Here is a 27,589-nt window from a genome sequence, read left to right as displayed (position 1 = left end):
GAGAGTGCAGATGTAACTCCAGCAGTGCTGACTCCAAAGGTGAGGTCCCGACCTGAGCTCCTGGGGAACCTGAGCAGGGTGGGTGAGGAGACACGGGGATACAAAGGGATGTGCAATACAGGTATTTCCTTGCTGGGAAATTGTTAACTCCATCTTCTAGCTCCCTGGGAAGTGTCCAGGCACTGCTGTGCCTGTGGTACAGCTCTGGAGCTGGATCCTGCCCAAACCCCACTGCTATATTCCTGTTGGGGGGAATCAAGTGAACAAGGACTTGCACTCTCCAGACCATGAATGTCCCCAGAAAGCCCTTGGAGCACTGGTTCCTTTGCCAAGTCACACCCTACCTTTGCGAGACATGTTTCTCACCCAACCTGTGTCTTTGTGGCACCTTCACCCCTGCCCTGATGGGGATGTGATGCTCCCACAGTGTCTTTTCTGTCCCCAAGCCCTCAGGGCCCTCTCTCTCCCTGGATTCTCTGCCCTGTGCTCCCCATGATGCTTCTCAGGAGGTCCCTGATCTCTGCTGGAAGCAGTCACCACCCAGTGTTCCAAGTCTTCTTCAGACTCTCCAGACTGAACTCCACTACAGGTGCCACATGCACCAGGTATCCCAAGTACACCGGGTATCCCACATGTGCCAAATGTCCCAAATGTACCACATATCTCACATACACCAGGGATCCCACATGTACTATGTACCCTACATGTCCCAAATATTCCAGATGTACCAGGTATCCCGTGTACTCCAAATATTCCAGATGTACTAGGTATCCCATGTACTCCAGGTATCCCACGTGTACCAGGTATCCCGTGTACTCCAGGTATCCCACAAGTACCAGGTATCCCATGTACTCCAGATATTCCAGATGTACTAGGTATCCCGTGTACTCCAGGTATCCCACGTGTACCAGGTATCCCGTGTACTCCAGATATCCCACAAGTACCAGGTATCCCATGTACTCCAGGTATCCCACGTGTACCAGGTATCCCGTGTACTCCAGGTATCCCATGTGTACCAGGTATCCCATGTACTCCAGGTATCCCATGTGTACCAGGTATCCCGTGTACTCCAGGTATCCCATGTACTCCAAGAATCCCTTATGTACCAGGTATCCCGTGTACTCCAGGTATCCCACATGTACCAGGTATCCCATGTACTCCTGGTATCCCATATGTACCAGGTATCCCGTGTACTCCAGGTATCCCACGTGTACCAGGTATCCCGTGTACTCCAGGTATCCCACGTGTACCAGGTATCCCGTGTACTCCAGGTATCCCACATGTATCAGGTATCCCATGTGTACCAGGTATCCCGTGTACTCCTGGTATCCCACATGTACCAGGTATCCCGTGTACTCCAGGTATCCCATGTGTACCAGGTATCCCATGTACTCCAGGTATCCCACATGTACCAGGTATCCCATTTACTCCTGGTATCCCATATGTACCAGGTATCCCATGTACTCCTGGTATCCCATATGTACCAGGTATCCCATTTACTCCTGGTATCCCATATGTACCAGGTATCCCGTGTACTCCTGGTATCCCTCCTGCTGGTGCTCCAGGCTGCTCAGCTCTCCCCAGACCAACTGATCCATCCACACTGCAGCTTTCCCAATCCCTGCTCCCTCCCAAGCCCTCACACCTGTCCCGAGCATCCTCCCTCACCCGGGCACCACCCTTCCCGTTCCCACACCCCAGGGATGGATGGGAGGGGCTGGGGGGAGGCAGTTCCCCCCAGATTATGTGCCTTCAGCACTTCGAGTCCCCGTTTCAATGTCACTTTAACTCGAGCGCGCGTGTGCCGGGGAGCAGGGCTCCGTATTAAATTGCCAAGCTGGTCACATGCTGCTGGGATTTGGCCGTAGCTAAGCAGCACCGCCCCCGCAGTCACTTTTTTGGCTGGTGACTCCTCTGCTCGGCGTAAGGCAGAGCCGGCAAAGAATAGTAGAAACCGGAGGGGGAAGGAAAAGAAAGAAAAAAAAAATAAATAAGAGAAAACCGGGCGAGTCATTGTGAATGTCAGGAGCTCCTCGGCTTCGGGTGTGACAGCGATCCTCCCCCTCCAAATTCGCTCCGTGTGAAAGCCAAAGAGAGGATTTCATTAGGATCTGGTAGCAGGCTATTTTCAGAGCTGACATCCTACCCACGGCTAAAAATAGCCAGTCCCCTCCACGCAAACCACAGTTTCTGTTCTTTCAAACTTTAATAAACCCCAGTGAGGCTCAGACCTTCCCTTCTCTCCACACTTTGCTCCCTTCCTTGTTCCATTTCTTTCCACCATTCCTTGCCTTCCCCTTTCTCCACCGTTCATTTACCAGGTGTCCTCTTTCCTCCAGTCCAGTCTCTGGTACCAGAGTGGAGATGGAGCTGTCCCCGTGGCAGGACTAGGGTCACCTCCTTCCCAAAAGCAGATCCTGCACCCAGCTCAGGGCTCTGGGAGGCCAGGCAGGCATGAGATGCTGCCAGGCACTGGCAAGGAGCATCCCTCTAGAGCCTGAAGCATCTCTGTGGACCTTGGAGCATCCCTTTAGAGCCTGGAGCATCCCTCTAGAGCCTGAAGCATCCTTGTGGAGTCTGGAGCATCCCTCTAGAGCCTGAAGCATCCCTGTGGAGCCTGGAGCATCCCTCTGGAGCCTGGAGCATCCCTCTAGAGCCTAAAGCATCCCTCTGGAGCCTGCAGCATCCCTCTGGAGCCTGGAACGTCCCTCTAGAGCCTAAAGCGTCCCTCTGGAGCCTGGAGCACCCCTCTGGAGCCTGGAGCACCCCTCTGGAGCCCAGGATGTCCCAGGGAGGGACCATCCGCTGCCCCAGGGAAGATGCTTGGTGCCTGATGCTCATGTGGAGATGATTCCAGGATTGTGGAAAGGATTCCTAGGCTCATGACTGGGCTGGGCTCAGGGAGTCCCAGCATGAAATTGTCCCACCTGTAGAGAGCAGCTCCAGCACTTGGCCACTGTAACTTCTAAGAGGGTTCTCCTGAAAACCCTGCCTAGCCTAAAAACCAGGTCCCTAAAATCCTGTCCCGTCTGTCTCTCCCTCCCCAGGGCCCACAGAGCCACTGCAGCCACTGCTGCTGCTGCTGCCTCCTCCCTGAGGGGCTGCTCAAAATTCCCTCCCTTCATTAGCACTGCCACCTCTGAGGCAGGTACAGGTATTTATAGCCAGCACCTACCCCCCCACCCCCGGCTCTGTTACAGACAACACACATTTAAGTCTTTCCCAGACTCTGCTTGACACCAGCCCAGCCTGGTGATTTAAAAATCCCACAGCTTGGGATAACCAACCTCTGCAGAGACCTGCTGCACTCAGTGAATGCATTCTCCCTGTCACAGCCTCAAATCTCCCACCTCTCCCTGGTCCCAGTCCTAAATCTTTCACCCTCTCAGGTCCAAACAAAATATCTCATCTCTCCCTGGTCTCAGTCCCAAATCTCCCACCTTTCCTTGGCCCAAGCCCAAATCTCCCATCTCCCCTTGGTCCCAGCCTCAAATCCCCCACCTCTCCCTGGTCCCAATCCCAAATCCTCCACTTCTCCCTGCAACCCAGCACAGCATAGCCTCAGCAAAGGCTGTGGCCAGTTGGGCTCTGTTGGTCTCAGGCTGGAGCAGATTCAGCCAGAAACACCTCCCCTGCTCATCCCATTTCCCAAAGCCACAGGGACCAGATCCACTCCCACCAGCTCAGAGGATGCCCAGGGAGCCTCACATCCAGGCCCTGGGCAGAGCGGCTGGGCACAGCCTGGCACACACGGGAACATCCAGGAGGATGGGGACCGGTGCCATCAGCTCATCCCGGCGCTCCGCTCGCCTTCCCCTGCGCCGCAGCCCTCCGGACCCCTGGCCGCCGGCCAGCCAGCCATTTCCTGGTAATCTAATAGCTGCAGCAGATGAACTGAAAATGCATTTCCTGCCACCGTGCTGTAAAATTTTTATTAATGTAAGGAGAGAAGGCAGCGCTGGCTCCCAGCGCCTCGGGCCGCGGCGGGCGGAGGCCGCGGGGCTTGGCCGGTTGCCGGGGCCGGGGGCTGCGGGGATGGCAGCAGTGCTCCGGTGATGCTGCAAGAACATGAACAAACAGGGAAACTGAGGCACGGACAAGGGAAGTGCCTTGTGTGGAAGTAAAATCGGGCAGCAGGCCCCCAGCTGCCTCCTCAGGGTGACAGACCAGGTTGGCACATGGGACACCACAGAGTTGTGTCCTTGAACGGTGATTTGGGAGCACTGATGCTGAGGGCACTTGTCCCGCGTGGCTGTCCCATCGGGGAGGATCCCAGCGGCACAGGCAGCCTGGAAGGATGGATGGAGGCAGGGAGAGAGGGGCCTGTCAGATGCGGGAGGCTTGCCACACACCCCTGCCCGCATCCACACGGCAGCTCATCCACCTCCCGCCTGGCTCCGTGGCCCGGGCTGACCTTCCTGGCTGGCAAAGCGACATCCCAGCTAAAATGCTCCATTAAGAACAAGGAACAGCCTGCAGCAGCCAGTAAAGAGTGACCACGGGCCCTCATCTGGCTTGGGAGGGAGCAGAAGTGGTTGCCAAGGAGGAGCAAGGTGCCAGAGCTGGGACACGCCTGTCCCAGTTTCTGCATCCACATATGATCCTCAGCCCTCAGGGGCTTTGTGAAGGACCCTCAAGGCCAGCAGCCAGCTCAGTGCACCCTCCCCAGCCAGCCCAGCCCCCCGCCCCTCCAGGGGTGACATCCCTGTGCCACCGGAGCGGCAGCCCCAGGCCCGGGGACTGGAGCCGTGCTCGCAGCCTCTTCCCACCCGGAGCCTGCTGCCTGCACCAAGGCAGAGCTAAATTGGAAAAACACACACAATGACCTCTTGTGGAATGTAGTATGAATATTTGATAGCTCTAATGTAATCATATCCAATCAATACCGGCAGGAATATCTCCCCACCACTCCCTGAGCTCTCACTCTGCCCTGTCCCTTCCTCTCTCTCCCTCTCTCTGCCTCACTCTCCCTTTCATTAATGCATTCTCCACTTTACATTATTTATTAACTTCCTTCCTTTTTTTTATTTAGAAAAAATAAATTAAATAACCGTGGTTATCTCGGACCCTCCTGCCTCAGGCTTTTGGGCCAGGTAAAAACGTTTCTGACCTTCTGTCACCTGCTCACCATTTCCTCTGCTGACACAGAGACTCTGCCCCATGGCCAGGACCCCCTAACACCTCATCCCTCTCTGTTTCCCAACATCTTCCACCTCCACGTGGGTGCCTGGGAACCCCCAAATCGCCCAGGAATTTCCACCCATTGCATGAAGATGCCTGAAGCATGGAAGAAGCTCCCTGAGGGGCTGCCAATGCCTTGGAGGGTGAGGATCTCCAGCCAGGGTTGGGGGGTGGGATCTGCTCCTCTCTCCGGAGGGACAGAGGATTCCCTGTTGCCTCCAGATGGTTCTGGAGGAGAGGGGAGAGTCAAGCCATGGTGATCCCACGCTCCAGGCTCTCACACATCCAGCTCAAGCTTCCCAGGAAAAGTATCGTCCAAGAGAGGCATCAGGGTTCTGTTAGAGATGGAGGGGTGACATCAGTGTCCCCCCAGCTACCACTGCTTCCCAAGACACCATGAGCCAAAGCATCTTCACCAGGAATCATTCTAGGAGGCTGGAAAGAGGGCAAGGATCCAGTTTCAGTGTTGGATGTAGCTCGTCTCCCACTGATGGTGGGAGCTCCTCTCCCACTGATCCCAGGCAATTTGTGGGGACAGTGGGATTTCAGCTATGAAAAGGCTTGAGAAAATCACAGGCTTCCTGGGGACACCACGTCTTGACCCACTGAGGTCCGTTTGGAGGAAGCAAAGGACTCTTCATGCTCAAAGCAAGGCTGAAGGTTTCCTGCTCCCCTGCTTCCAGAGTGATCCTATGCAGGAGCTGCATTTCCCCACCACTGGATCTCATCAGCCAGGGCTGCCTGGGGCACAGGGAGGGAAGAGCCATCTGTGCCCTGCAGGAAACAGGATGCAGTGCTGGTGGGGACCTGGGGATGTGGACAGCTCTCCTGACAGCTCCCTCAGGACCCTTGGAGTGCCAGCACTGCCATCCTCGTGTCACCACTGCCCAGCTCCCCCCACGGCTGGGTTTTGCTGACCCAGGAAAATCGATAGCAGCTGTCTGCCGGTGGCCAGCCGAGAGGGGAGGGGATGAGGGGAGAGAGGGGCTGAGGCGGGGGGGAGATGGAGAAGGTGCAGGGGGACCCCAGGGACATGAGGAAAAGCAGCAGAACCACGTAGTGGGAGAAGGTTTGGATGGAGGCCACCCTGAAGCATTTGTCTCCCACCCTGGGGGGTCTGGAGGATTCCCCCTGAGGATGCAGCCCCCTCCTCCCACCCCGAGAGCCCCGGCTGCTGCCGGAGCCACATGGAATCCACAGAGACTCTGCCTAATGCGGATCACTTATTGACCCTGCGGAGCTGGGGCCGGAGAGGGAGAGGAGGAAGTGTAGGGAAAGAGCTCCAATTAGCAGCACCAAGGCCATATTTTATCCTCTGGAATGGGTCCCGGGCCGGCAGGCAGAGAGCCAGGGCAGGGCCTGGGGAGCACCTGGCCCAGCACAGAGCTCTAGGACCCCCTGGAGCATCCCTGCTCATCCCCAGAAAATCCACCAGTGCCCACCAGAGCCCACCAGAGCCCACCAGTGCCCACAGTGCCCACAGTGCCCACCACCATCCTCCACAGGGCTGTCAAGCACATGGGAGAAGGGAGCCAGAGCTGGGAGTCTCCCAAGTGGTTGCTGGGACCATGGAAAGGGAGAGTGACCTTGTGCAGAAGGATGGGCATGGAGACACCTTCCCTCTCAGCCACCTGCACTCCCCTCACCAGGTCTAGATGCCCACGCTTTTGCTCTGGATCACTGAAGCATTTCCCTTTCCCAAAGCACTGAGATGCTGCAATCCCTGGAAAAAACTGGTCTGTAGCAGGAGATAGAAGTGTTGCTGGGATGTGGGAGGAGGTTTGGGTGCCATTCACGTTTGTCCTGGCTGGGAGAAGTTGGAGTCTCCTGCACAAGGACCATCAGCTGAGGGGTGAGGGGGACACCCACATTCCCTACTGTCCTCCCCTAAAGAGGGGTCACCTGAAGCAGGTCCCCAGGGCCCCTCACTGCTGAAAAGACCACGGAGAGCGAAAAGCTCCATTCCAATGGACAGACAGCCCCATTGCCTTCCTGCTCCAGCATTTCCTACCATTCCTCCCCTTTGGTACCTCCCGCATCCTCATTTACCCTGCAAATTTCCCAGGGACTCATCTCCTGAGCCCACACAACTGTTTCTCCCAACCCAGGGATGCTGGGGAATCAGGGGGTCTCACCTCCCCTGGAGTCACTCCAATATCCCAGGGAAGATGCTCTTCCCAGAAGAGTCTCAGAAGCTTCCCGAGCTGATCCCACCCCATCGACCCTTGCCTTGAACCACATCCTTGCCCCCTGACAGGGAGCAGGGAACACAAAGCTCCCAGGTTCCCCACCCATGGCACATACTCCACACCCCACAAATAGTTCTCTCTTCTGGGACATCTTCCAGCTTGGAGAAAGGAGAGACTTTCCAAGCTAATGGCTCATGGCAGGAGCCACGGGATAAGCTCCTGACATTGCTCAGAGCAATGAACACCCCTTCCTCCCCCACCTGAGATTGTGACAGCCTCAGACATCACAGGTGGCCATCATAGGTGGAACGTGCCTGAATGGAGAAGGTGAAGTTCCATGAGAGGACCACAGCCCACGCCTGAGCTCTGATCCATGCAGGTTCTCCCTCTCCATTCCACAGGTCCCACAGGCAGGATGAACCGTGGGTCTCAGCTGCACCCTGGGCCAGGAGTTTGGAGGTGGCACCAGGGCAGGTAGAGGGAATCTGAATGGCAAGGAGACATTTTCCTTGTGGATGTCCCAGCAAGCACAGTCCCTTGAGCTGGTGACAAAGGCGGGAGCAGAGGGAGCAGAGGCAGCTGGCAGAGGCATCCCCCAGGCCAAGATAATTGGAGAGAAACCATGACGTAAGGCCAGGGGAAGTGGGGTCCTGGCCTTTCCCAGGCTCTGCCATGGTCCACGCTCCACTTCCCTGCCAGTTTATCAGCCACTGGAGCAACCAAGGGAACATCAGCCAGGACAGAACAAACAAACATCCGAGTTTGGGCTTCCTTCCTTCCTTCAAATAACCAAAGCAAAAAAAAAAAAAAAAACAAACGCAGAGATGGGGAATTCAATTATATTTAAAAAGATCGAAAAAAGTCAAATAAATAAGCATTTGTGTTTCCATGGGGACATGATGCATTCCTGGGAGCAGGAGCTTGGCCTTGGGAAGAAGCAATGCTGGAGCAACAAAGCCAGTGATGCCACAAGTGGCCTCATGTGCAGCCCACCACCGTGGCCAAGGGACCAGCAGAAGTCCCTTGGTTCTGATAGCCCTTGAATCACCAGAAGTTCTCCGTGGACTCCCAGGTCCCAACACACAGTCATGGCTCACCAGGAACTCACAGCCTGTTTGGAGGGGAACTCTGGGTAGGAGAGATTGTTTTCCTCTTTCTGTTTCATTCCCACAGCAGAGGTAGGTCAGGACCAGCCATCCGGAGCTCCAGTCCATGCATCACCGTCTTGGGTTGGGTGTCGTGGTTTAACATAACTTGGTTTTTAGTTGAAGAGAAAATCCATCAGTTACAGAGGTGATTCTCTGGGAGCACTGCTAACAGCTTCTTCTGGACCCAGCGGAAGCAACCAGCTGGCTACTTTTGAATATTGACACCTTGTTAAACCACTTAAGAAAGCTGAACATGCCTCTGTTAAATCACATTTAAAAACGAACAAACCCCAGGAAGAACTCTCTTGTTTCTGGCCTTTGAACAGGTAACTGGATGCTGGCTGGGCTGGGCCCTGCTCCACTGTGCAGCCTGATGGGGCCGGGCTGGGCCCTGCTCTGCTGCAGCCTGGCCGGGCTGGGCTCATTCTGCCATGCGGCCAGGCCAGCCCGCAGCACGGCTCTGCTGAGATTCTGCTGACACCAAGTTCCACTCACAGCTGCTGGACAGGGAGAGGGGAAGCTGTCGACCTGCAGCACACAGCCGCTGGGTTGAGGGCAGGCTGCTGAAACCCTGGCCATTCCTGGTGCCGCTGGTAGTCTGGCTCAGGTCCCCCCCAGCACAGCAGGAGCTGAAATCAACAGCACGAGCAGCTCCGCTACCATTGCGGCAGAGATCACGTGGCCATCCACAGGCCTGGGTGAGATTTCAACTCTTTCAGTGCACAGATGAAACTTACAGACATCAATCCTCTCTCAAGTATGAGGAAAAGAAAGGGTGAAGACACGTAAAGAAAACAACATGTAGACACCGAGGTCAGTAAAGAAGGAGTCAAATCCTAGATGGAAGTAGAATGGGGAGATGCCTTAGTCTTGGGCTGAAATTCTCTTGTAAGGCTATGGTGAAGATATAATTGATACATCAGGCTCTTTTTCTCCCTGTAACTCATGGAATGTATTGGGGGCGATACAGCGTTCTAACCACCACTGTGAACAGAGGCACCTGTGTTGAAGCAAGCAGATGTTGAAGTAGCTGTGATCCAATGAGAAGTTTGAACAGAGAGAAATGAGAGAGATGAAAAACCTTGCTCCAGGAATGGAAGAAAACCTCTGTTCTTAGAGATAAAAGAAGAGGACTTTTGTTTCTATACTAGAACAGCTCATCCTTAAAATTGCACCTCAACAAGCTGAAATGACCCTTGGTGGCAGTTGGGCCTGGGCTTCCTCTGGGAATGCAGAGGAGAAGAAAGCTGCTTCTCTGGGAATCCAGTGGGAAAAGGCTGCCTACGGCATTCCAAACTTCAGATTCTATCCAGGTAGGAATGCTTGGCTCTTCCCCCTGGGCGAAGCATCTCCCAGTGGGATGATGGAATTTTATCAGTCAGGCAGAAACACTCACTGGCCATGAACAGAAGATAATTAATAATTAATGGCCCATGAACAGAAGAGATCTCCTGGAGGGAGGATTGGCTGTGGGAGAGATAAAGAAAACTGCCCAATGAACAGAAGATAACTGCCTCACCTCTAAGACATAGCAAATAGAATACACACTCCCAATATCATCTTGCAACCGAAGACATATATACATGCAGATATGGATACAGGTCCAGTGTCATGAGCAGTTCACCCTAAAACAAGGTGTCCTTGAGGTATGCACTGAATCGCTCCATCTTTTTGCATCACCCACCAGGTGCGACCTGGTCCCTGAGTGAAGACAACCCCACAGATGGGATTGTCTTTGCTGGAAGCAGAATTAACCCAAACAGTTTTTCCCAGCATATCCCTCGTGTACCACTGGATCCTTACCTCTATCTATTGTTCACAAGAGCTCAGATTTGGCAGGGCCTGCTCGGTTTGTGGAACCTCGGGTGTTAATTTACCATGTGGCCTTTGCTAAATTAATCTCCCAGTTCTTGAAAGTCCCCCCTCCAAAATCCCAGGGCAATTTGGATTTCCAATACGGGCACACTGCGTGATGAGAGCAATCCACTTGTTCCATGTGGCGTCAGTGGCGTGGTGGGTAGTGGGAACCTTTCCTTTAAACAACCACCCCAGAACCGGCAGTCAGGGTGCCAGGAGGAGTTGTACTTCTGTGCCAATCACCTCTGAAGTGGCTTGGACTCCTTCATAGGCGGACAGAATTTCCTTTTCTGTGGGAGTGTAGTTGGCTTTGGACCTTCTGTAATTTTGGCTCCAGAACCCCAGTGGTCGGCCTTGAGTCTCTCCAGGCACCTTCTGCCAAAGGCTCCAGGACAAGCCATTGTTCCTGGCTGCAGAGTAAAGCACATTCTTCACCTCTGGTCCTGTCCTGACTGGGCCAAGGGCTACTGCATGAGAGATCTCCTGCTTGACCTGGGCAGAGGTTTGCTGCTGTTCAGGGCCCCCGTGGAAATCGTTCTTTTTGCGGGTGACCAGGTAGAGAGAGCTCACAATCTGGCTGTACTCGGAAATGTGCTTTCTCCAAAAAACCTATGGCACCTAGGAAAGCTTGTATTTCCTTCTTGTTGGCCGGTGAAGACATCATGGTGATTCACTTTAGTGGAATTCCCTTGATTAGTGTTTCCCTCCTTGAGTTGATGCAGCCATGCTGCCAGGACAGAAGTGGGTTTCCCATCCCACCTTCCCTTATCTTCCCCATGGTTGAGCAGAGGGCATTAACCAACTGAACCCCTTGCCTGGACTATAAGAAAACACATCGGCAGTAGGACTCCGAAGGTGGAAGAGCAACAAGTACCAACTATCACCTTGACCGTGCACGTCCAGCTTCTGTTTCATTCCAACAGCAAAGGTAGGTCAGGACCAGCCACCTGGAGCTCCAGTCCATGCACCACCATGTTGGGTTGGGTTAGGTCAAGGCAGGCCATTCATGCTGGGTGACATTGATCTTTTGCATTGGATTGTGCTGGGTGGGTCACTCATTTTGAGTTGTGTTGGGTCAGTTGGGTTGGGTCATTCCTGTCGGGTTAGATTGAGGTGCTTTTTCCATGCTGGATTATGTTGGACATTCATGCTGTGTTGGGTCATTCGTGTTGGGTTGGGTCATTCCTGTTGTTTTGGGCCATTCATGTTAGCTTCCCCTGGATTGGTTGGGTTGGGTTTTTTTGGATCATTCATGATGGGCAGGGGTGAGGTGGGTCATTAATTAAACTGTTCCAACACACATAGCAACATTTTTCAGAGCTTTTGCCCTACAAACCATTTCCAGGAACATGTCCTTGGCTCAGCCACCCTTGGTTCCTGCTGCTCTGATGCAAATTGCCACAAGATTTCCTGGAAAACATGAATTCCCTGTCCTAATCTTGTCCAGAAACATCACCCACATGCAGAGAGAAACCTCCCTGTGCCCTGCACGTCATCCAAAACTCTGCTTGACATCAGCACCACCAGGGCCACCTCCAAGAAATCCCGGGCTAGGGAAGAGGGACGGATTTCTTGCACGACTGTGTGGAGCAGGCCCGAGGGAGGATGCACCTGTAGGATCCGGAGTCTTTTTCCTTTGCGCGTGGCCACGGGAGCCCCTTGGTGTGGAACCAGCTGGCAGAGCCTGGCAGGGCCTTTCCCAGGCAGAGGGCTAATTCCGTATCCCCTGCCGGATGCAGGATCTCGTCACCAGCACCCGCTGGAAAAGGGAAGAGCATTGTGTGGGCTGCTGCTTTTTTTAAAGCCGTTTGTGACCCCAGGAGCCCTGTGTGAGTGAGGAAGGAGGGGACAAAGGGGGAGGGCAGAAAATTCCCAGATCCCAGCTCTCCCTGGGAAATCCCCAGAAAAGTTCCCAGGCACTTTCTTTCCCAGCATATGCATTCCTACATGCTGAGGCCAAGTAGCAGGTGCATCCCAGAGCACTGGGCTCCTGGGGGGCACATGGGCCTCCTCCAGGAGGGCCTCGGCACTGCCTGTCCCTGTCCCACGGGACCCTGTGGGGCACAGGAAGGACCACAAATCCCAGAGAGCTCCAGAGACCACCGTGCTCCACACCCGAGGAGAAACAACTCCGTGAGCATAACCCACAGGCCATGCCAGTGCTGGTGCACTGCCCATCCCAAAGGCAGCCAGTGGGACACCACGGAAGGGGGATCTCCCCTCCTCAGAGCCCCCCAGAGCTCCCAGCCCAGCCTTTCAGCTCAGGCACGGTTTGATCCTGTTTGCCCGCATCCATCACTTCCATCGGGAACACCCCTGGATCCCAGAACACACCCGTTGAGTCCCTGCTCGTCCGAGGGGCTGTGCCCGGGCACGGAGGGAGAAGGACCTGGGCTTTCTGCCAGGAAGGACCGAGGGACAGGCGACAGGCACTGCCCGAGCACGAGGAGCACGAGGCTGCTCATCGCATCCGCTGCCTCCCCCCGGGAGCCGGTAGCGGGGCACGATCGCACCCCGGCAAGGGCCTGTGACAAATTCTCATGGAGGCCGGGATGCCTTTGCCGTGAGCTCACCCAGTGACTAACTTGTTTATCTCCCGCGGGAGCTGCACCGAGGTTTTGGGAAGCAGCAGATCCCCGACAGCTCCTCTGCCTGTTCCAGGCGCCGCCCCCACCCCTTTCCTGAAAAACACTCGGAAATCAGGAATCCGCGGTGGCACCAGCGCGTCCCCTCGCTGCGAGGACAGCGACAGCGAGCGACTCCTCTGCCCACACACCCACGGCAGGGAAACTGGAAAGAATCGGAACACCTGGATCTTGGAAAACCAGGCATGGAAATTCCGGCACAGCATTGGAGAGTATCTCCCAAGTGCTTCGCTGGGGCGGTTTGTTTGCACAGGTACCGGGGAGGCACCGCTGAGACCTCATCCTGCCCCATTCCCGACCCAGAAATGTTTAAACACAGAGCAGCACGTTTAAACACAGAGCAGGATGTCCTGAGAAATGTTCCAGGCCAGGTTGGACGGGGCTTGGAGGAACCTGGGATAGTGGAATGTGTCTCTGCCCATGGCAGGGAGCTGGAACGGGATGAGCTTTAGGGTCTCTTCCAACCCAAACCATTCTGGAATTCTCTGTCTGACAGGTTCATCCTAATCCCCAGGTAACCACTCCCAGGGCTCCTGTGTCACCACGTGTCAGCTATCCTCCCCAGTGCCGCCTGCCGCTCCCACTGGCGGCTCCGGCGCCTTTTCTGATCCACCGAGTCCCTGCGGGTGCTTCGTGCTGCAGAACAACCCGGAGCTCCAGGGGCCGGAGCCACTGTCCCAAGGGTCCCGGCGGGTCCTCACCGCGCTGCTCCGGGGCATCTTTGGGGCTAGGAACGCCTCCAGGGAGGCGGCGAAGGGCAGGGTTGTGCGTGCTGCGGGGCGGGGGTGGTGGAAGGGGGGCGAGGGGCAGCGGTCGCCACCGCCGGGCCAAGGCAGCCCTCCAGCGGGGACCCGCCGCCTGCCCGGCGCGCACGCCAGTGTGCCGGTTTGGATGAAAATCAGCGCTTTGTAACCCAAAAGGTGATGCGTGTATCCCCGGCACCGCATCAGCTGCAGCGGGGAAGGACGGAGACAGGGACAGGAGAAGGGAGGACCGTGACGGGGAAGAGGTAGGCAGGGACAGGGACGGGACAGGGACAGGACAGAGATGGGAGCAGGGAAAGGGACAGGGACAAGGACGGGGACAGGGATGGGACAAGGTAGTAGCAGGGACAGGGACGGGGATGGGGTAAGGCAGTGGCAGGGACGGGGAAAGGGACAAGGACGGGCACAGGGACAGGAACAGGGATGGGGCAAGGCAGTGGCAGCGGCAGAGACGGGCACAGCGGCAGGGACGGGGACAGGGATGGGGCAAGGCAGTGGCAGCGGCAGGGACGGGCACAGCGGCAGGGACGGGGACAGGGATGGGGCAAGGCAGTGGCAGCGGCAGGGACGGGGACAGGGATGGGGCAAGGCAGTGGCAGCGGCAGGGACGGGGACAGGGATGGGGCAAGGCAGTGGCAGTGGCAGCGGCAGGGACGGGCACAGCCGCAGGGACGGGCACGGCCGCAGGGACGGGCACGGCCGCAGGGACGGGCACAGCCGCAGGGACGGGCACAGCCGCAGGGACGGGCACGGCCGCAGGGACGGGCACAGCGGCAGGGACGGGCACAGCGGCAGGGACGGGCACAGCGGCAGGGACGGGCACAGCCGCAGGGACGGGCACAGCGGCAGGGACGGGCACAGCCGCAGGGACGGGCACAGCCGCAGGGACGGGCACGGGGCAGCGCCGCTGCTCTCGCTGTCCATCTGCCCGCCTGCCCGCCAGGGGGCAGCACTCTGCAGCACCGCTCCGTGCCCCAGCCCGTGCCCGGCGCTGTCCGCACGCTGGCGGCAGCCGCGCGTCCCATGGGGCGTGCGCCGCGCTCCATCCCCTTCCCCGAGCTCCGTGCCGCCTGCAGCGCTCCGTCCTTGCGGTGCCTCCCGGACCGGAGCGGCCACCGGAGCCGCGGCGCCTCTTGGGGCGGCTCCGTCCCGTCCCGGCTCTATGGTTTGCGGGCGCTCTGCCCCGCGTGTCTCTATGGCGGCGGCGGCGGCTCCGCCCCGGGGCGGCCTGAGGCGGCCCCGGCCCCGCTCCCGACCCGGCCCCGCCGCCGCCTGCGGGCTCTGGGGCCCGGCGACGCCGCTCCGAGGCACCGGGGCACCCGGGAGCCGCCGAGGTGGGTCGGGGGCTGAGGCGGGGCGCGGCGGTTGCGGCGCCCCCCAGCCCCCGAGCTCGGAGTGGGGCTCGGGGGCTGCGCTTGGGCCGCCTCGGAGAGGGACGCGTTTGCAACGTAGCTTTTTTCCTTGTCTTTTTTCCCCTTTACAGGGTCACCGATAACGCCGGTTCTCTCGGGCAGCAGCGGCCGATGTGGGAAAGCTCCGAGCGGCGTTTTCGGCCTGGTGGGCGCAGGGAGCCGCAGGAGGAGGAAGGAGCGGCGAAGAGCCCGGAGCAGCAGCGCTGACCCTGCGGAATTCCCTCCGGCAGAGCCCCTCCGTGATCCTTGCAGCATCCCGAGCCCGGCCGAAGCCTCGCTCCATCATCCCCCAGCTCCGCCCGGCGTTCCAGGGTCCCAGGTAATGCCAGGCCCGGGCTCACATGGGAATTACGGTCCCAGCGAAGGGGAATGAAAAGCTGCAGCTCGTGGGCAGAGCTGTTTTCCCTCATTCCCTGGAAAAACACAACCCCTCCCTGCCCGGGAGAGCTGCCTGGCTCCTCTTTGCCCAGGCTGGACCCAGAGCATGGAGTGATTTAGCAATAGGAGTTTATTGGAGTAACTCCTCGGGGTCTTCTACCATCAGGGCCGGCTGCTTTGCTGGAAAATGAAAAACCAACAGAATTAGAACTTGTTTCTGTTGAGCTGTGTGGCCTGGAAAAGCTTTGCTTGGGAGAAATGCAAACAGGAGGCTGGAATAAGGTTCTGGGAATGGGGCCTGGTGTCAGGTGGTCAGTGTGAAAGGTGGGGTGAGCAGATAATTCCCTTTGCTTCCAGGAAAATGAAGTAGCTGTGAAGCTGGCAGCGCCTGGGATGTCTTTATTAGCTCCTTAATTTCATTGAAATCCCACGTGGGGAAGGGCTGGAAGGGGAATCTGGTTCCTGACAGCTGAGATCTGATGGAGTTGTCTGCCGGATGAGGGCAGGAGCTCAGCAGGGAACAGGCAGTCTGCTTTTCGTCTCTCTGGTAATTAATTGTAATTAACTGAGTCAGCTCAGGCTGTTAAACTCTGCATGTGTCCTGTCCAAGAGGTGCTGCCATCCTGGGGGATCAGGTTTGTCACCTGGGCTTGTGCTCTTGGCTCCTCTGGCTCTGGCAGAGTCCTCGGGGCAGCTCAGCCTTTGCAGAATTCCTCTTTTTCTTGGTGTTCCTTCACTGCAGAGAGAACTGTCAGGTTAAAGGATCCCAGAGGATCAAAAGCCACATTCCTTTACCTCACTTTGGACTGTTGTGCTTCTGACACCTCCCTCTTCCATATGGAACAGAAACTTTGGTTCCAGTCAGGTGCTTCCAGAAGTAAAAACTCAGTGAGTGTGAGCAGCTGAACGTTTGAGGTGTTTTTAATAGAAAAACCTGTTTGGTTTTTTTCAGAGTAGCTGGACAAACAGGCTGGAGCAGGGCAGGGAGGGCAGCAGGGTCATCCCATGCCCCAGAGGGTTTGGCTAAAAGCTGGTTAAGGCGTCCAGATTTGTGGGGTTTATCCTTTCTTAGATGTTCCCACTGCTGAAACTGTTTGCTTACTCATTTTTTCACCATTTCCTTTGCCCAGAATGGGGACTGTGGCTTTTCCTCAGAGATTATAAACCTGGCTTTGTTTCCTTAAAATGTTTCTTGTGAGAGAAACTGCAGGGTTAGGGTTAACCCCTGGGAAACTCAGCCTTCCTTTGTGCTCCTTCCACAGCATCTCCTGTCCTTTCTCCCCAAAGACTGATGGGAATTCCTCAAACCACAATGGATTTGAGGTTTCTGCTTTCCCCTCCAGCACTGTTCTCTCCTTCACCCTGTGGGTCCTGTGTCACCCGTGTGTGTTTATGCACTGAGTATTTAATGTCTGCTCCCTCCTGCCCTTTCCCTTTGAATTCTGAGGGAAATTTTGTCTGGAATTCTCTGATTTCACTGCTGCCCAGGTGTCTGGACATAAAGCTTAAAGGTGAGGTAGCAGGAGGTGCAGGAAGAGAGTTTGCTGTTCATATAGCTTATCCAGCTGTCAGCTCTGATGAAATAACAAAAATTATAAATCCTCCCTAATCATACAGATTTTTGGGGGTTCAATGCCTCTTAGTTTTAGTATCTCTTGGAAAGATGGAATTTAAGGCTCTCACTGAGCTGCCTGTGGTGTTTTCTTCCAGGAAGAGCAACACAAGATCTCCCTGATTAGGTTTAATTATCTGGGTCACTTCCCATTACCTGTGTTAATTCCCTGCTCAGTTTTGATATTGGGAGAGGAGGAGATAAAAGAAATGTGTGTGGAAAGATCAAACTAAGGCTGGAGCTGGCACAGGCCATGTGCTAATGGATTTGTGGGTGAACCTTTTCCTGGCATTTTGGGTCCTGTGTCGTGTGTGCAAACAAGATTCCTTCTGTTTTCCACCTCTCACTGGGATAGTGGATCCAAAAGCCAAACTGGACAGTTTCCCCTCTCTCAGATAATCTTAGGCTTTGTGAGTCGTTGGTTCAGGGATTTAAATAGTTTCTTTAAGATTTTAAAGCTGATAAACATAGGGGCAGCTCCTGGGTTTTGTAGCTGTAGGTTTCCTTCTCTTGGTTGTGAGATTTGCGTGTCAGATGGGGCTCATTCCTCTTCCTATAGCAGATTTTCAAAGCTGGTCAGCAGGAACAGGAAATGGATATCTTGGAAAAGGTGGCTGGAGCCAGGGGGTTTGGTTTTTTCTCCCAGGTAACAAGGGATAGGACAAGAGGAAACACCCTCAAGCTGTGCCAGGGGAGGTTTAGGTTGGATGTTGGGAAAATTTCTCATAGAAAGGGCTCCGTGGCTGAAGCATGTCAGTGTGCCTTCGGCTCAAACATTCTCTTCAAAAGCATTCCCACTTTTTCTCCCTAGGGATGTCTGCATTCTTTTATCCCTGCTTAACAAGTTGCTGGCTGGGAATGTGGCACCTCTGTGGATTTGGTTGTTATCAGCAGCTTTTGAGTTCTCTGCAGAGCAGAAGCAGCTTGGACAGCCAGAGCTCCAGTGCCTGGACTCTCCAGATAAGAAAATGAAGGAAAATCAGAAGTCTAGGATAAGAAATGCTTTCTGAGCCTATGTCTTATCCAGAGAGACCACATTTCAGTGCACTTCAAAGTGCTGTTAAAATCCTGCTGGGTTTAGACCTGGCCCCCAGAAATTCATAAACATCACAGGCATTTAGACTGAGGCATCATCTCTTAAAATTTGTCAGGTTTTTGCCCTTGCTCTTTGCACTGAAGAGTTGTTACAAATTTCCCTCGGAGAAATCACCTTCTAATCTCTATCCTAAAATTAATCACAGTGGTTTCTTCTCCATGCCAGCTGTGTCCTTCACCAGCAGCAGAGATCTTCCTCCTCCTCCTCATTGTTTTGCCTGCATTTTCTAGAACTGACCTAATTACTGGGTTCCTCTGTTACTGCTTCTCTAACCAAGGTCACTTTGCTTCCCCGATTGCTGCAGTTCCACCCAGGACTGGTGAATTCAAACTGACAATGCTGGAGGGGGGAGAAGACCTTCAGAGATGAGGCTTTGCCACTGTTTTGCACAAGAGTGTTGAACACAGCTGTCTCTCCTGGAATGGCTTTGTCTTGTAAATCACAGAGTCATGGAATGGCTTGGGTTGGAAGGGACCTTAAAGCTCATCCCATTCCACCTCCTGCCATGGGCAGGGACACGTTCCATGACCCCAGGTGGCTCCAAGCCCCAGTGTTCAACCTGGCCTTGGACACTGCCAGGAATTCAGAGGCAGCCACAGCTTCTCTGGGCACCTGTGCCAGGGCCTGCCCAGCCTCACAGGATCCTGGCATGTCCTTTGTGTCTCTTCAGTGTCCTGCTGGGGTTTAGGACAGAGTATCACGTCCAAGTCACCTTGTCCCCTCTCTCCTGACTGCCAGGATGTGGTGCCAGAGGCTGGCATGGCTGCTCCGGGGGCGGCGTGGGAGCACCGGACGTCGCTGGCCGTGGCTGCCCCGGGGCCCCGGGCCCATCCTGGCTGCCCCGGCACGCTGCCACCCCACAGCCCCGACGTCCCCCCACTGTGCCTGGCAGCTGCACCGAGACCATCTCGGTAGGTGTGCTGGGGGAGGGTGCTCCTGCTCTGCCTGGGGACAGCAGGGAGGGATTCCAGACTTCTTCCCTGGTATGATGTATGTTTTCCTTCTGAAATAGCCTGCATTAGAGGTATTCACACCGGGGGCTGTTTCGTGTTCCCTGCTGGAATTCCCAAAGGCAGGATAGAGCAGCCTTGTCTTCTATGATAAGTGAGGCACTGCTGAATAAGTAATCAAATCCAGGGATTCCTGAACAAAAACTGTCTGAGCCATGCCCTGTCAGGCACCATTTTCTGTGCCATGCTCAGGCTCTCCCTGGCACGGCCCCCCTCGGCTGTGGTGTGTTCCCACCTCTGCTGCCCCACCTTGTGCAGGGTGTTGGCAGCTGTGGCCAGTGAGATCTCAGTACTCCGAGTCACTTGCAAGCAAAGGGAATTGCTCAGCGTTTTACACAGTGGCCCCAAAGCAAAGGAGACAGGCCTTTGATCCTCTGCCAGGTCCTCCTCATGTGACAATTTATGTCATGGGGTACCACTGCATCCCCTGTAATTGGGATGATAAGGTGTGGGCTCTGGGCTTCAGTTCTCGGCTTTGTTTGTCCTCCCTGTTGCCCCAAAGCCTCCTGTGCTCCCATCCCTGGCAGAGCTGAGGTACGGCAGCACCGTGATGCGCCTGGACTTCGTGTGGCTGCGGGACCACTGCCGCTCCGCCTCCTGCTACAACGCCAAGACCAAGCAGCGCAGCCTGGACACGGCCAGCGTGGACCTGGCCATCCAGCCCCAGGCTGTGCGGGTGGACGAGACCACGCTCTTCCTCACCTGTGAGTCCTGAACGCCTGTGCCCTCCTGTGCCTGCTGATGGACAGCATTGCCCCCAGATCTGCCTGTCCGGGAAGATACTGAGCCATGAGCAGGTTTTAAACACTGCACTCACTCTAAACACACCTCTGCATCAAAGTGGTGTGGTTTTCCTGCCCCAGCCCTTCTTGTGTGTATGCAGTGTCTGGGTTGGTCAAGCTCCCCCAGCAGTGCAGGTGGTGAACAGATGGGGCATGACACGGTTGCTTCTCTTTTTCTTCCCTGTCCTGTGTGAGCAGCTGTCAGCCCTGCTCACCATGCCTATTCTCAGTCGTGACTCCTCACTTTCCCAGCTGCTTTCTTCCTTTTTGGTGGGGCTTACTTTTGTTTGAGGGCTTGACTTCAGAGCTTTGATTGTCCTTGGAGGCCTGTCAACAACAGGCAAAACCTCTGCAGATGCAACAGTTGGCTGGGAATTTGGAGAGGGTTGCAGCAGCTGCCCTGAATTTGGAGTTGTGGCAGCAATGGCAACACTTTTAGGACTCGTGGCCTTTCAGGTCATATTTCAGGTGGCAGCAGGGTGCAAGGACCCATCCCCAGACAGGTGACAAGGGTGAGGCCTGTCCTGGGCTGACAGGTGCCACGATGTTGGGCTGGTCAGTGGGATTTTGGTGACTCTGCCCTTGTCCCTGTGCCAGGGCCAGATGGACATGTGACACGGTACGGGCTGGAGTGGCTGGCGAGGAACAGCTATGAGGGGCAGAAGCAGCAGGTCATGCACCCCCGGATCCTCTGGAATGCCGAGATCTATCGGCAAGCCCAGGTCCCCTCCATCGACTGCCGGAGCTTCCTGGAGACAGACGAGGGGCTGAAGGAATTCCTGCAGAACTTCTTGTTGTACGGGATTGCTTTTGTGGAGAATGTCACTCCCACCAAAGAGGAGACGGAAATCTTGGCAAAGAGGATCAGCATAATCAGGTATCTGGGCTATCCTGGGAAGGATAAACTTATTTTCTTTCTGTTTGGAAAGCTGCTGCCTCCTTGTCCTGTGTTTTGTGTGGCATGGCCTGGTATGCAGACAAATGGTCTAACTGCTCCCCTGGACCTGGGATGGAGGATCCCACTGTGGGATCCACCCTCCTTTATGGAAGAGCTGTGAATCACTCAGTCATTGAGCTGCCCCCGGAGCATCCGATGACTTTTGTGACAGTGGGACTGCGAAGAGAGGAGGGACTGACGGAAGTGGCTGGCTGGGAAGAGCAGGGCTTTGCAAGGAGAGACATTTCCTGTTATGACTTGGGGGGTCACGAGGGCAGCCTGGCCCTGGGAGCCAGGGAGATCAAAGACCAGTTGGAGCTCTTGCTAGAGAAAAACAGTGAGAGGTGTTGGTGCTGGGTTTGTGTAAAGCACCACCAGCATGGTAGGCCAGGGGCTGAGCTCGAGGCTTTATCCAAGCTGTAGAAACAGTTTGGTTTGCCTGGGGCTGTTGGAAAAGGAGGGATTCTTCTTAATGAACAATCACTCCAAATAGAAACAAGGGGCTCCAGGGAATATCCAGCCAGGTTTTGTCTTCAGGCACCCTCCCCCTGTAGCCCCTGCTGTTTGGCCTTGCCTGGTGTCCCTTCCCTCCTGTGCATGTTGGAGGGGGGAGGTAGTGAAAACAGGATTCTGAGAAGAAGAAATGGAATTATTGGGCAACCCTGTGTGGATACAAGTAAGGGCCGGCTGCACTTAGGCAACTCCTTGTGTCACTTCCATGACTGGGGATGATGGTTGGTATGGAAACATCAGTGGTTGTGGAGGGGAAGACTCATCACCACCAGCTTTCTGGGGAGGAAAGAGAGGAGCTGAACATCAGAAGAGGGATTAGAAGCACCATCCCTGATAATCTGAATTTTGTGAAGTTGTTCTGGTTTAATGACTCTGTGCGTGGGACAGAGAGGAATAACTCAAATGTAGGGGAGGGTGTGCCTTAGCCAGACAGACACTGACCTATGATAACTGCCCATCTCTTTTCCAGGGAGACCATTTATGGCAGGATGTGGTACTTCACCTCTGACTTCTCCCGGGGAGACACAGCCTACACCAAGCTGGCCCTGGACCGGCACACGGACACCACTTACTTCCAGGAGCCCTGTGGGTACGTGCTGCTGCAGGGACACCTTCCACTATCCCAGGTTGCTCAAAGCCCCATCCAGCCCATCCATGGACACTTCCAGGGATGGGGCAGCCACAGCCTCTTTGGGTTTGGATTTTGGGTGACACAGCCTTCATCCTGCAGCTCCTGAAGTCCCCAGACTCATTTCACTAAGTTTGGGAAGCAGCACAGCCAGTGCTGCCTCCTCACCCAGGAAAACATGTGGGATTGGGTCTGGAGCAACAGCAAGGATGGGTGGTGCATCCATACACATCTGGCTGTGTCCTTGGGGAGCACCTTGAGCCCAGGGGACAGGCAGCCAAGGTCGTTCCTCTCGGATTCTGTCTCCGTGCAGCATCCAGGTGTTCCACTGCCTGAAGCACGAGGGCACGGGAGGGCGGACGCTGCTGGTGGACGGGTTCCACGCGGCCGAGCAGGTGCTGCGCCAGGCCCCGGAGCACTTTGACCTGCTGGCCAAGGTGCCCCTCAAACACGAGTACGTGGAGAGCGTGGGCGGCTACCACAACCACATGATCGGAGTGGGGCCGGTGCTCAATGTCTACCCCTGGAACAACGAGCTTTACCTCATCAGGTAATGGCCAGGAGGCCTCTGGGGAGGAGAGGGCGTTGTGGTGGTGGTTTTCCAGAATGTTCCATGGGCTGAAAACCAGTGTATCTTTGATGAGCAGGGATGACCACAGGAACACACCCTGCGTTCCTCCTGCTTTAGAGGAAGCTTCAGCACCACTGATAGAAAGATGGGTGTTGGTGCTGAGCTTTGGGTTTTTTACTCCTGGCATTCTCGTTTCAGCTCCAAGCTCTCATCCCATTCTATTTGAGATGCAGAAGGGTTCAGCCCTTCTCTGGAGAAGCCCCTAGAAACTATCCTGGCAGTCAGGGAACAGGGAGAGTGCAGAGTGATCCTTTCCAAAGGGAGCTTGGGCTGATTTTTGAAACTCCAGTTTGCCTCAGTTCTAGAGGTTGTCCAGTACTGCTTTGCACTTTTATTCTAAGCAACCCTCAATCTAGCCATGTCCTTCCATGGAAAACCAGGAAGAACAGGTGTACACTTGATAGTAAACTCTTGCTCTCAGTGCTGTGTTCCCTAAAGTCCTGTGCTGGCAGCACAGCCTCGCTGGCCACCTCTGCAGCCTCCCTTAAATACCCACTAATCCCACAGGCTGCTGAGGTTCTCTTGGAAGCACCTGGAGCCGCGTTGGGCAGTCTCTTGTCTCTCCTCTCCCTGCAGGTACAACAACTACGACCGTGCCGTGATCAACACGGTGCCCCATGACGTGGTGCGCCGCTGGTACCAGGCACACCGCGCCCTCACCGCCGAGCTGCGCCGGCCCGACAACGAGCTCTGGGTCAAGCTGAAGCCAGGCAAGGTGGGACCTGGAGCTGCATCCTCTAGGACTGGTCCAGGGTGGGACTGGGAGCTGTGGGTTTGGCACAGGGAGAAGGGCAGGCTGCTCCGTGGGTGTGCCGGTGTCTGGGCACTGCCCTATCCAGCGGTTTTCCTCATTCTGGGTGCTCCAGCGTTAACAGTGGTGGCTTCTGCGTGTGTTTGCCTGCTGTCCTAAAGCAGTGTGAGCTCCCAGGTGAGGCAGAGATGTTTAGTTCAAGCTCTGCCCCAGAGGAAAGTTAGTCCCAGTTTCCAGCCACTGAAATGAGAATCCTCAGGAGCAGAGAGGACAGAACACTTAATGTTCAGGCTTTCCCTTCTTCCACAATAAATTACAGTTCTGAGGTTATGTTTGAGCCCTTACGTGCGTGACACCACAGAGGCTGATGGCTGGGGCTGCCCCATCCCTGGAAGTGTTCAAATCCAGGTTCCATGGGACTTGGAGCAACCTGGGATAGTGGAAGGTGTCCCTGCCCATGGCAGAGGGTGGAACAAGATGGGTTTTAAAGTTCCTTCCAACCCAAGCACTCTGGGATTCAGTGATAAGTTGGCCACTGTCTATTGCTGGTGAGCTATTTCCTCTCCAGTAGAAAGGCAAAGAAATCCCAAAATGTGTTTCTGGGCTGGCTCCATAAAGAGCTGGTGAAAGAGCTGTGCTGGATCATGTGGAACAGCTGGCTGTAGCCTCACCTTTGCCAACGTGGAACTGGAGGCTCATGCCCACTGTGGTACACCCTTACCTGCTCTTCCAGTGTCCAAGGATCGCCAGGACCTGCCCTGACAGAGGCTCCTGGCCCTGCCTGCTGTGGTTGCTGTCCTGATGACCTTTTTCCTTTCCTGCAGGTCCTGTTTGTGGATAACTGGCGTGTCCTGCACGGCCGGGAGGCATTCACAGGGTACCGACAGCTCTGTGGGTGTTACCTGACGAGGGATGACGTGCTGAACACTGCCCGCCTGATGGGGCTGCAGGCCTAGCCCACCCTCCAGAGAGCCAGGCAGCCCCCAGTCCCACCTCTGGGAGAGGCAGGACCCTCCCAGTCCCACCACCGGGAGAGGCGGGAAGCCCCCAGTGTCACCTCCGAGAGTGGCTGGCAGCCCCCAGTCCCACTTTTGGGAGAGCCAGCAGCCCCTCAGTGCCACCTCTGGGAGAGGCAGGAGCCCTCAGCCCCACTCCACACCAGGCCAGGTGAGCTGGTGCCTCCCCAGGTGCTCTGGGCCCTCTGTGCCGGTGCCTCACCACAACAAAGACACTGCAATACCTCAGACACCTCCACCCTCTCCAAGCAGCTCCCAGGGCCTGCTCAGGCGAGGGGCAGGTGGAAACCAAAGGTTGTGGTACCATTTTTTGGGACCACACTCTGCCTTTGAGCACAGGCAGCTCTTGCTGTCTGTGCTCCCAGCCTGGTGCTCCCAGCCAGGGTGGCTCAGTCGTGGTTAATCCCACCACAGTAAGTGCTCCTCTAAGCAAGTGCCTTCAGGATTCCCTGTTTGGCCTTTTTTTTCAGCTGCCAGTATTAGGGGACTTTTAGCAGAGCAGAATGGAAATCTCTGGGATCTTGTCTCTTATCACTGATCAAGCAGCCAAGCTGCCTGAGAGAGGGCCTGGAGAGATCCTGGTGTGCTTTGAGTGTTTCTGGGAAGGTTTAGATTAGAGAAGGAAAAAGGAAGCACCAAGATCTGCATGTTGGGAAGCAAAGATCACGATGTTAAATGAGGGATGGAATTCCCACTCTACCTTTACTGCCATGCTGCTGTTCACTCTGCCTGTTTCACTGCACTTGTGTGGAGGGCAACGCTCAGCAGCCCCAGGATTTCTGACAAACTTCCCACTGTGCTTCCTCTTCCATCCTTTCTTAAGGAATTGGTGTTAGGTCATCATCATACTCTCTGGTGCATGAAACTCGCTCTTTGGGTGTATTTTTTCCCAAAATTCTCCTCCTCTGAATGTTACTCAGAGGTGCCTTTCAGCTCCTGGGAGCTGGGATCTGGCATGCTGAAGTGCCACAGGGTAAGGAACAAAAGCAAATCCTGCTGTTAGACATTTTTCATTCTGCCATATCTTTTGGGGTGTTCCCTCTGCTCTGACCAGACCTTAAAGCAGGGCTGTGTCCCTTCACCCCTGACTGTGCTGTGTGAGGTGCTCTGTGTCCTCAGGACAGGGGCAGTGCAGGTGCACGGGTGCTGAACTCGCTGCTTTTGTTTAATCCAAACACTGAATGTAGAGATTGTGGTGCCAAGACAGTCCTGAAATCTGCTCTTGCTGTGGGCTGAGCTCCCTGATGCTCCCAGTCCCAGTGTTCCCTTCCCAGTGCTTCCCATCCCCAGTGAGCCCCTGGGAATCAGCAGGGCTCAAAGGGATTTCCAAGCCCAGGCTGGGCAGATGGTGCCAGGGGAGCTGCCCTCTGTTAGGTAAAGCTCCAATGGCAGCCTTGGATCCTGGTAGGAGCCAATTTTAAAACTCAGCAGAAAAATTAAGCCCCCCTCCAGCCAACCCCTTTCCGTAGTGGAAGAAAAACACTAGGAGAGGTTCTGAGTTGGAGTCACAATTCACTGAAGAAATCGCAATAATCACAATGATATTAATAAAAGATTGTACAAAATGAGACTGGTTTGCCCACAGAAAGTGTATTTACCATCAAAAAGTGTCACCAGGCCCCTGGGACAAAGGTGAGAGGTGGCAGTGGTGTGGCCAGGTGACGGCTGGGACCTGTGGGAAGACACACTGGAGTGAGCCCAGCAAAAGAAAGAGGATCCCTCTTCCACCTCCAGTTTTGGAAAGGTACAAAGCCACTTCCTTCCACAACCAAGGAAAGAAAAATGGTTCTGCTCGCAGTGTCTGGGCATTCCCTGTTGGAAATCGCCCTCCTCCAGCGGCGGGAACAGCGCGGCCGGGAACGCGCTGAGTGTGCCCGTCCTGGGCGAGCGGGACCCTCGGGCTGGGCTGATCCACGCACGGCATCCCCCACACCCCTCCCTCATCCCCCCGCACCGTGCCGCTGCACGGGCCTTTCCCTGGCCACACGATGGCACAAGATGCCAGAAATTCGTGTTTCAAAAACCCACCAGTCCCATCCCAGGCGGGCTCGGGGCTCCCGGCGGTGCCGGTGCCGTTTGTGCCGCTGCTCTCTCTCCATCCCTCCGGAGAAGCCCAGGAATTCCTGTTCAGAGCCTCTGTGGCTGTGAACGTTTTTTAGGAGCTGTGGGATGTGGTGCCCGTCGTACCAAAGGGTGGAGAAGAGGGCGGGGATGGTGTGAGAGAATTGGAGACCTCGGTCTGGGGGACCTGCGGGTGCCTGCAGGACCCTGAGGCTGGTCTGAAGGCAGGTGAGGCCAGCGCAGCTGATGGAACCCGGAGAGAGGCTGGAGGGTGCTGCTTTGTCCCGGGATCCTCCGTTCCCATCTGCACATCCCAGGTCTCCGGTTTGGTCCCCTTCACCCCTGGGGCCGTCTGTCCCTCACCTCGTGCAGCCCGAGTGTGTCCCTCCCACACGCCCAGACCTTCAGCTGGCTCCATTCCCCCCATCCCTGTTTGCTGGCTTGTCCCACAGGAACCCCAATTCCTCCCTTGGAACCCCTCCCTTTCCTCTTTGTCTGCAGTTCAGCCCCTCCTTGAGCTTTTGGGGCTCCCCAGAGTCCTCAGCCCTGCAGTGAAACCAAACCCTCCTCATTGACCCGCTGGCCACATTTTCCCTCCAGTATCTCTCAGAGTTTCCCATTTCCCCCCAGTGCACTCCAGAGCCCTCTGCTCACTCCCAGCTCTCAGGATTGTGCAGGTGAAGCTTTCAGTGCATCCCCCTTGGTCCCCTCTGGTGCCACCAGGAGCCTCTGGACCCCCACAGGACTCGAATAAAACCGGCAGAAGTTGTTTTCAGCCCAGCTGAAAAGTATTTCCATTTTTAGTTTCCCTCCTCATTTGGGGCTTGGAGCAACCTGGTCCAGTAGAAGGGGTCTCTTCCCATGGCTGGAGGGTAGAACAGGGTGGGTTTTAAGGTCCCTCCCAACCCAAACCCGTCTGGAATTCCATTATTTTGAGATAGATGTGACCAAATGAGGTCCCCGGGTCCAGATTCCAGG

The 27,589-nt window shown here is 55.6% G+C and overlaps 1 protein-coding gene across 2 annotated transcripts; it reads left to right on the top strand.

Moving 5' to 3' along the window:
• Positions 1-15,270: 15,270 nt before the first annotated feature.
• TMLHE (trimethyllysine hydroxylase, epsilon) lies at positions 15,271-26,118 on the top strand. 2 transcript variants are annotated; one of them, XM_068205145.1, is made up of 8 exons: positions 15,271-15,515; positions 19,021-19,193; positions 19,820-19,996; positions 20,672-20,951; positions 21,994-22,113; positions 22,466-22,702; positions 23,360-23,498; positions 24,359-26,118. In XM_068205145.1, the coding sequence occupies exons 2-8, from the start codon at positions 19,022-19,024 to the stop codon at positions 24,488-24,490; spliced, it is 1,257 nt and encodes a 418-aa protein (XP_068061246.1). In that variant the 5' UTR covers positions 15,271-15,515; position 19,021; the 3' UTR covers positions 24,491-26,118. The 2 variants fall into 2 exon arrangements, with proteins under 2 accessions (XP_068061246.1, XP_068061245.1); XM_068205144.1 differs by lacking the exon at positions 15,271-15,515 and having other exon boundaries at positions 18,921-19,193.
• The last annotated feature ends 1,471 nt before the right edge of the window (positions 26,119-27,589 follow it).

Source organism: Anomalospiza imberbis, chromosome 14 (genome assembly GCF_031753505.1).
Source record: "Anomalospiza imberbis isolate Cuckoo-Finch-1a 21T00152 chromosome 14, ASM3175350v1, whole genome shotgun sequence".
NCBI classification, from domain to species: Eukaryota; Metazoa; Chordata; class Aves; order Passeriformes; family Viduidae; genus Anomalospiza; species Anomalospiza imberbis.
This window is presented reverse-complemented; position numbering and strand designations above follow the sequence as displayed.

Bases quoted from the DNA above. Each gene is read 5' to 3' on its own strand.
- TMLHE (XM_068205145.1), top strand. From the start codon at position 19,022: ATGTGGTGCCAGAGGCTGGCATGGCTGCTCCGGGGGCGGCGTGGGAGC. The intron at 19,194-19,819 runs GTAGGTGTGCTG...CATCCCTGGCAG, and splicing joins GCTGCACCGAGACCATCTCG to AGCTGAGGTACGGCAGCACC. The intron at 22,703-23,359 runs GTAATGGCCAGG...CTCTCCCTGCAG, and splicing joins AACGAGCTTTACCTCATCAG to GTACAACAACTACGACCGTG.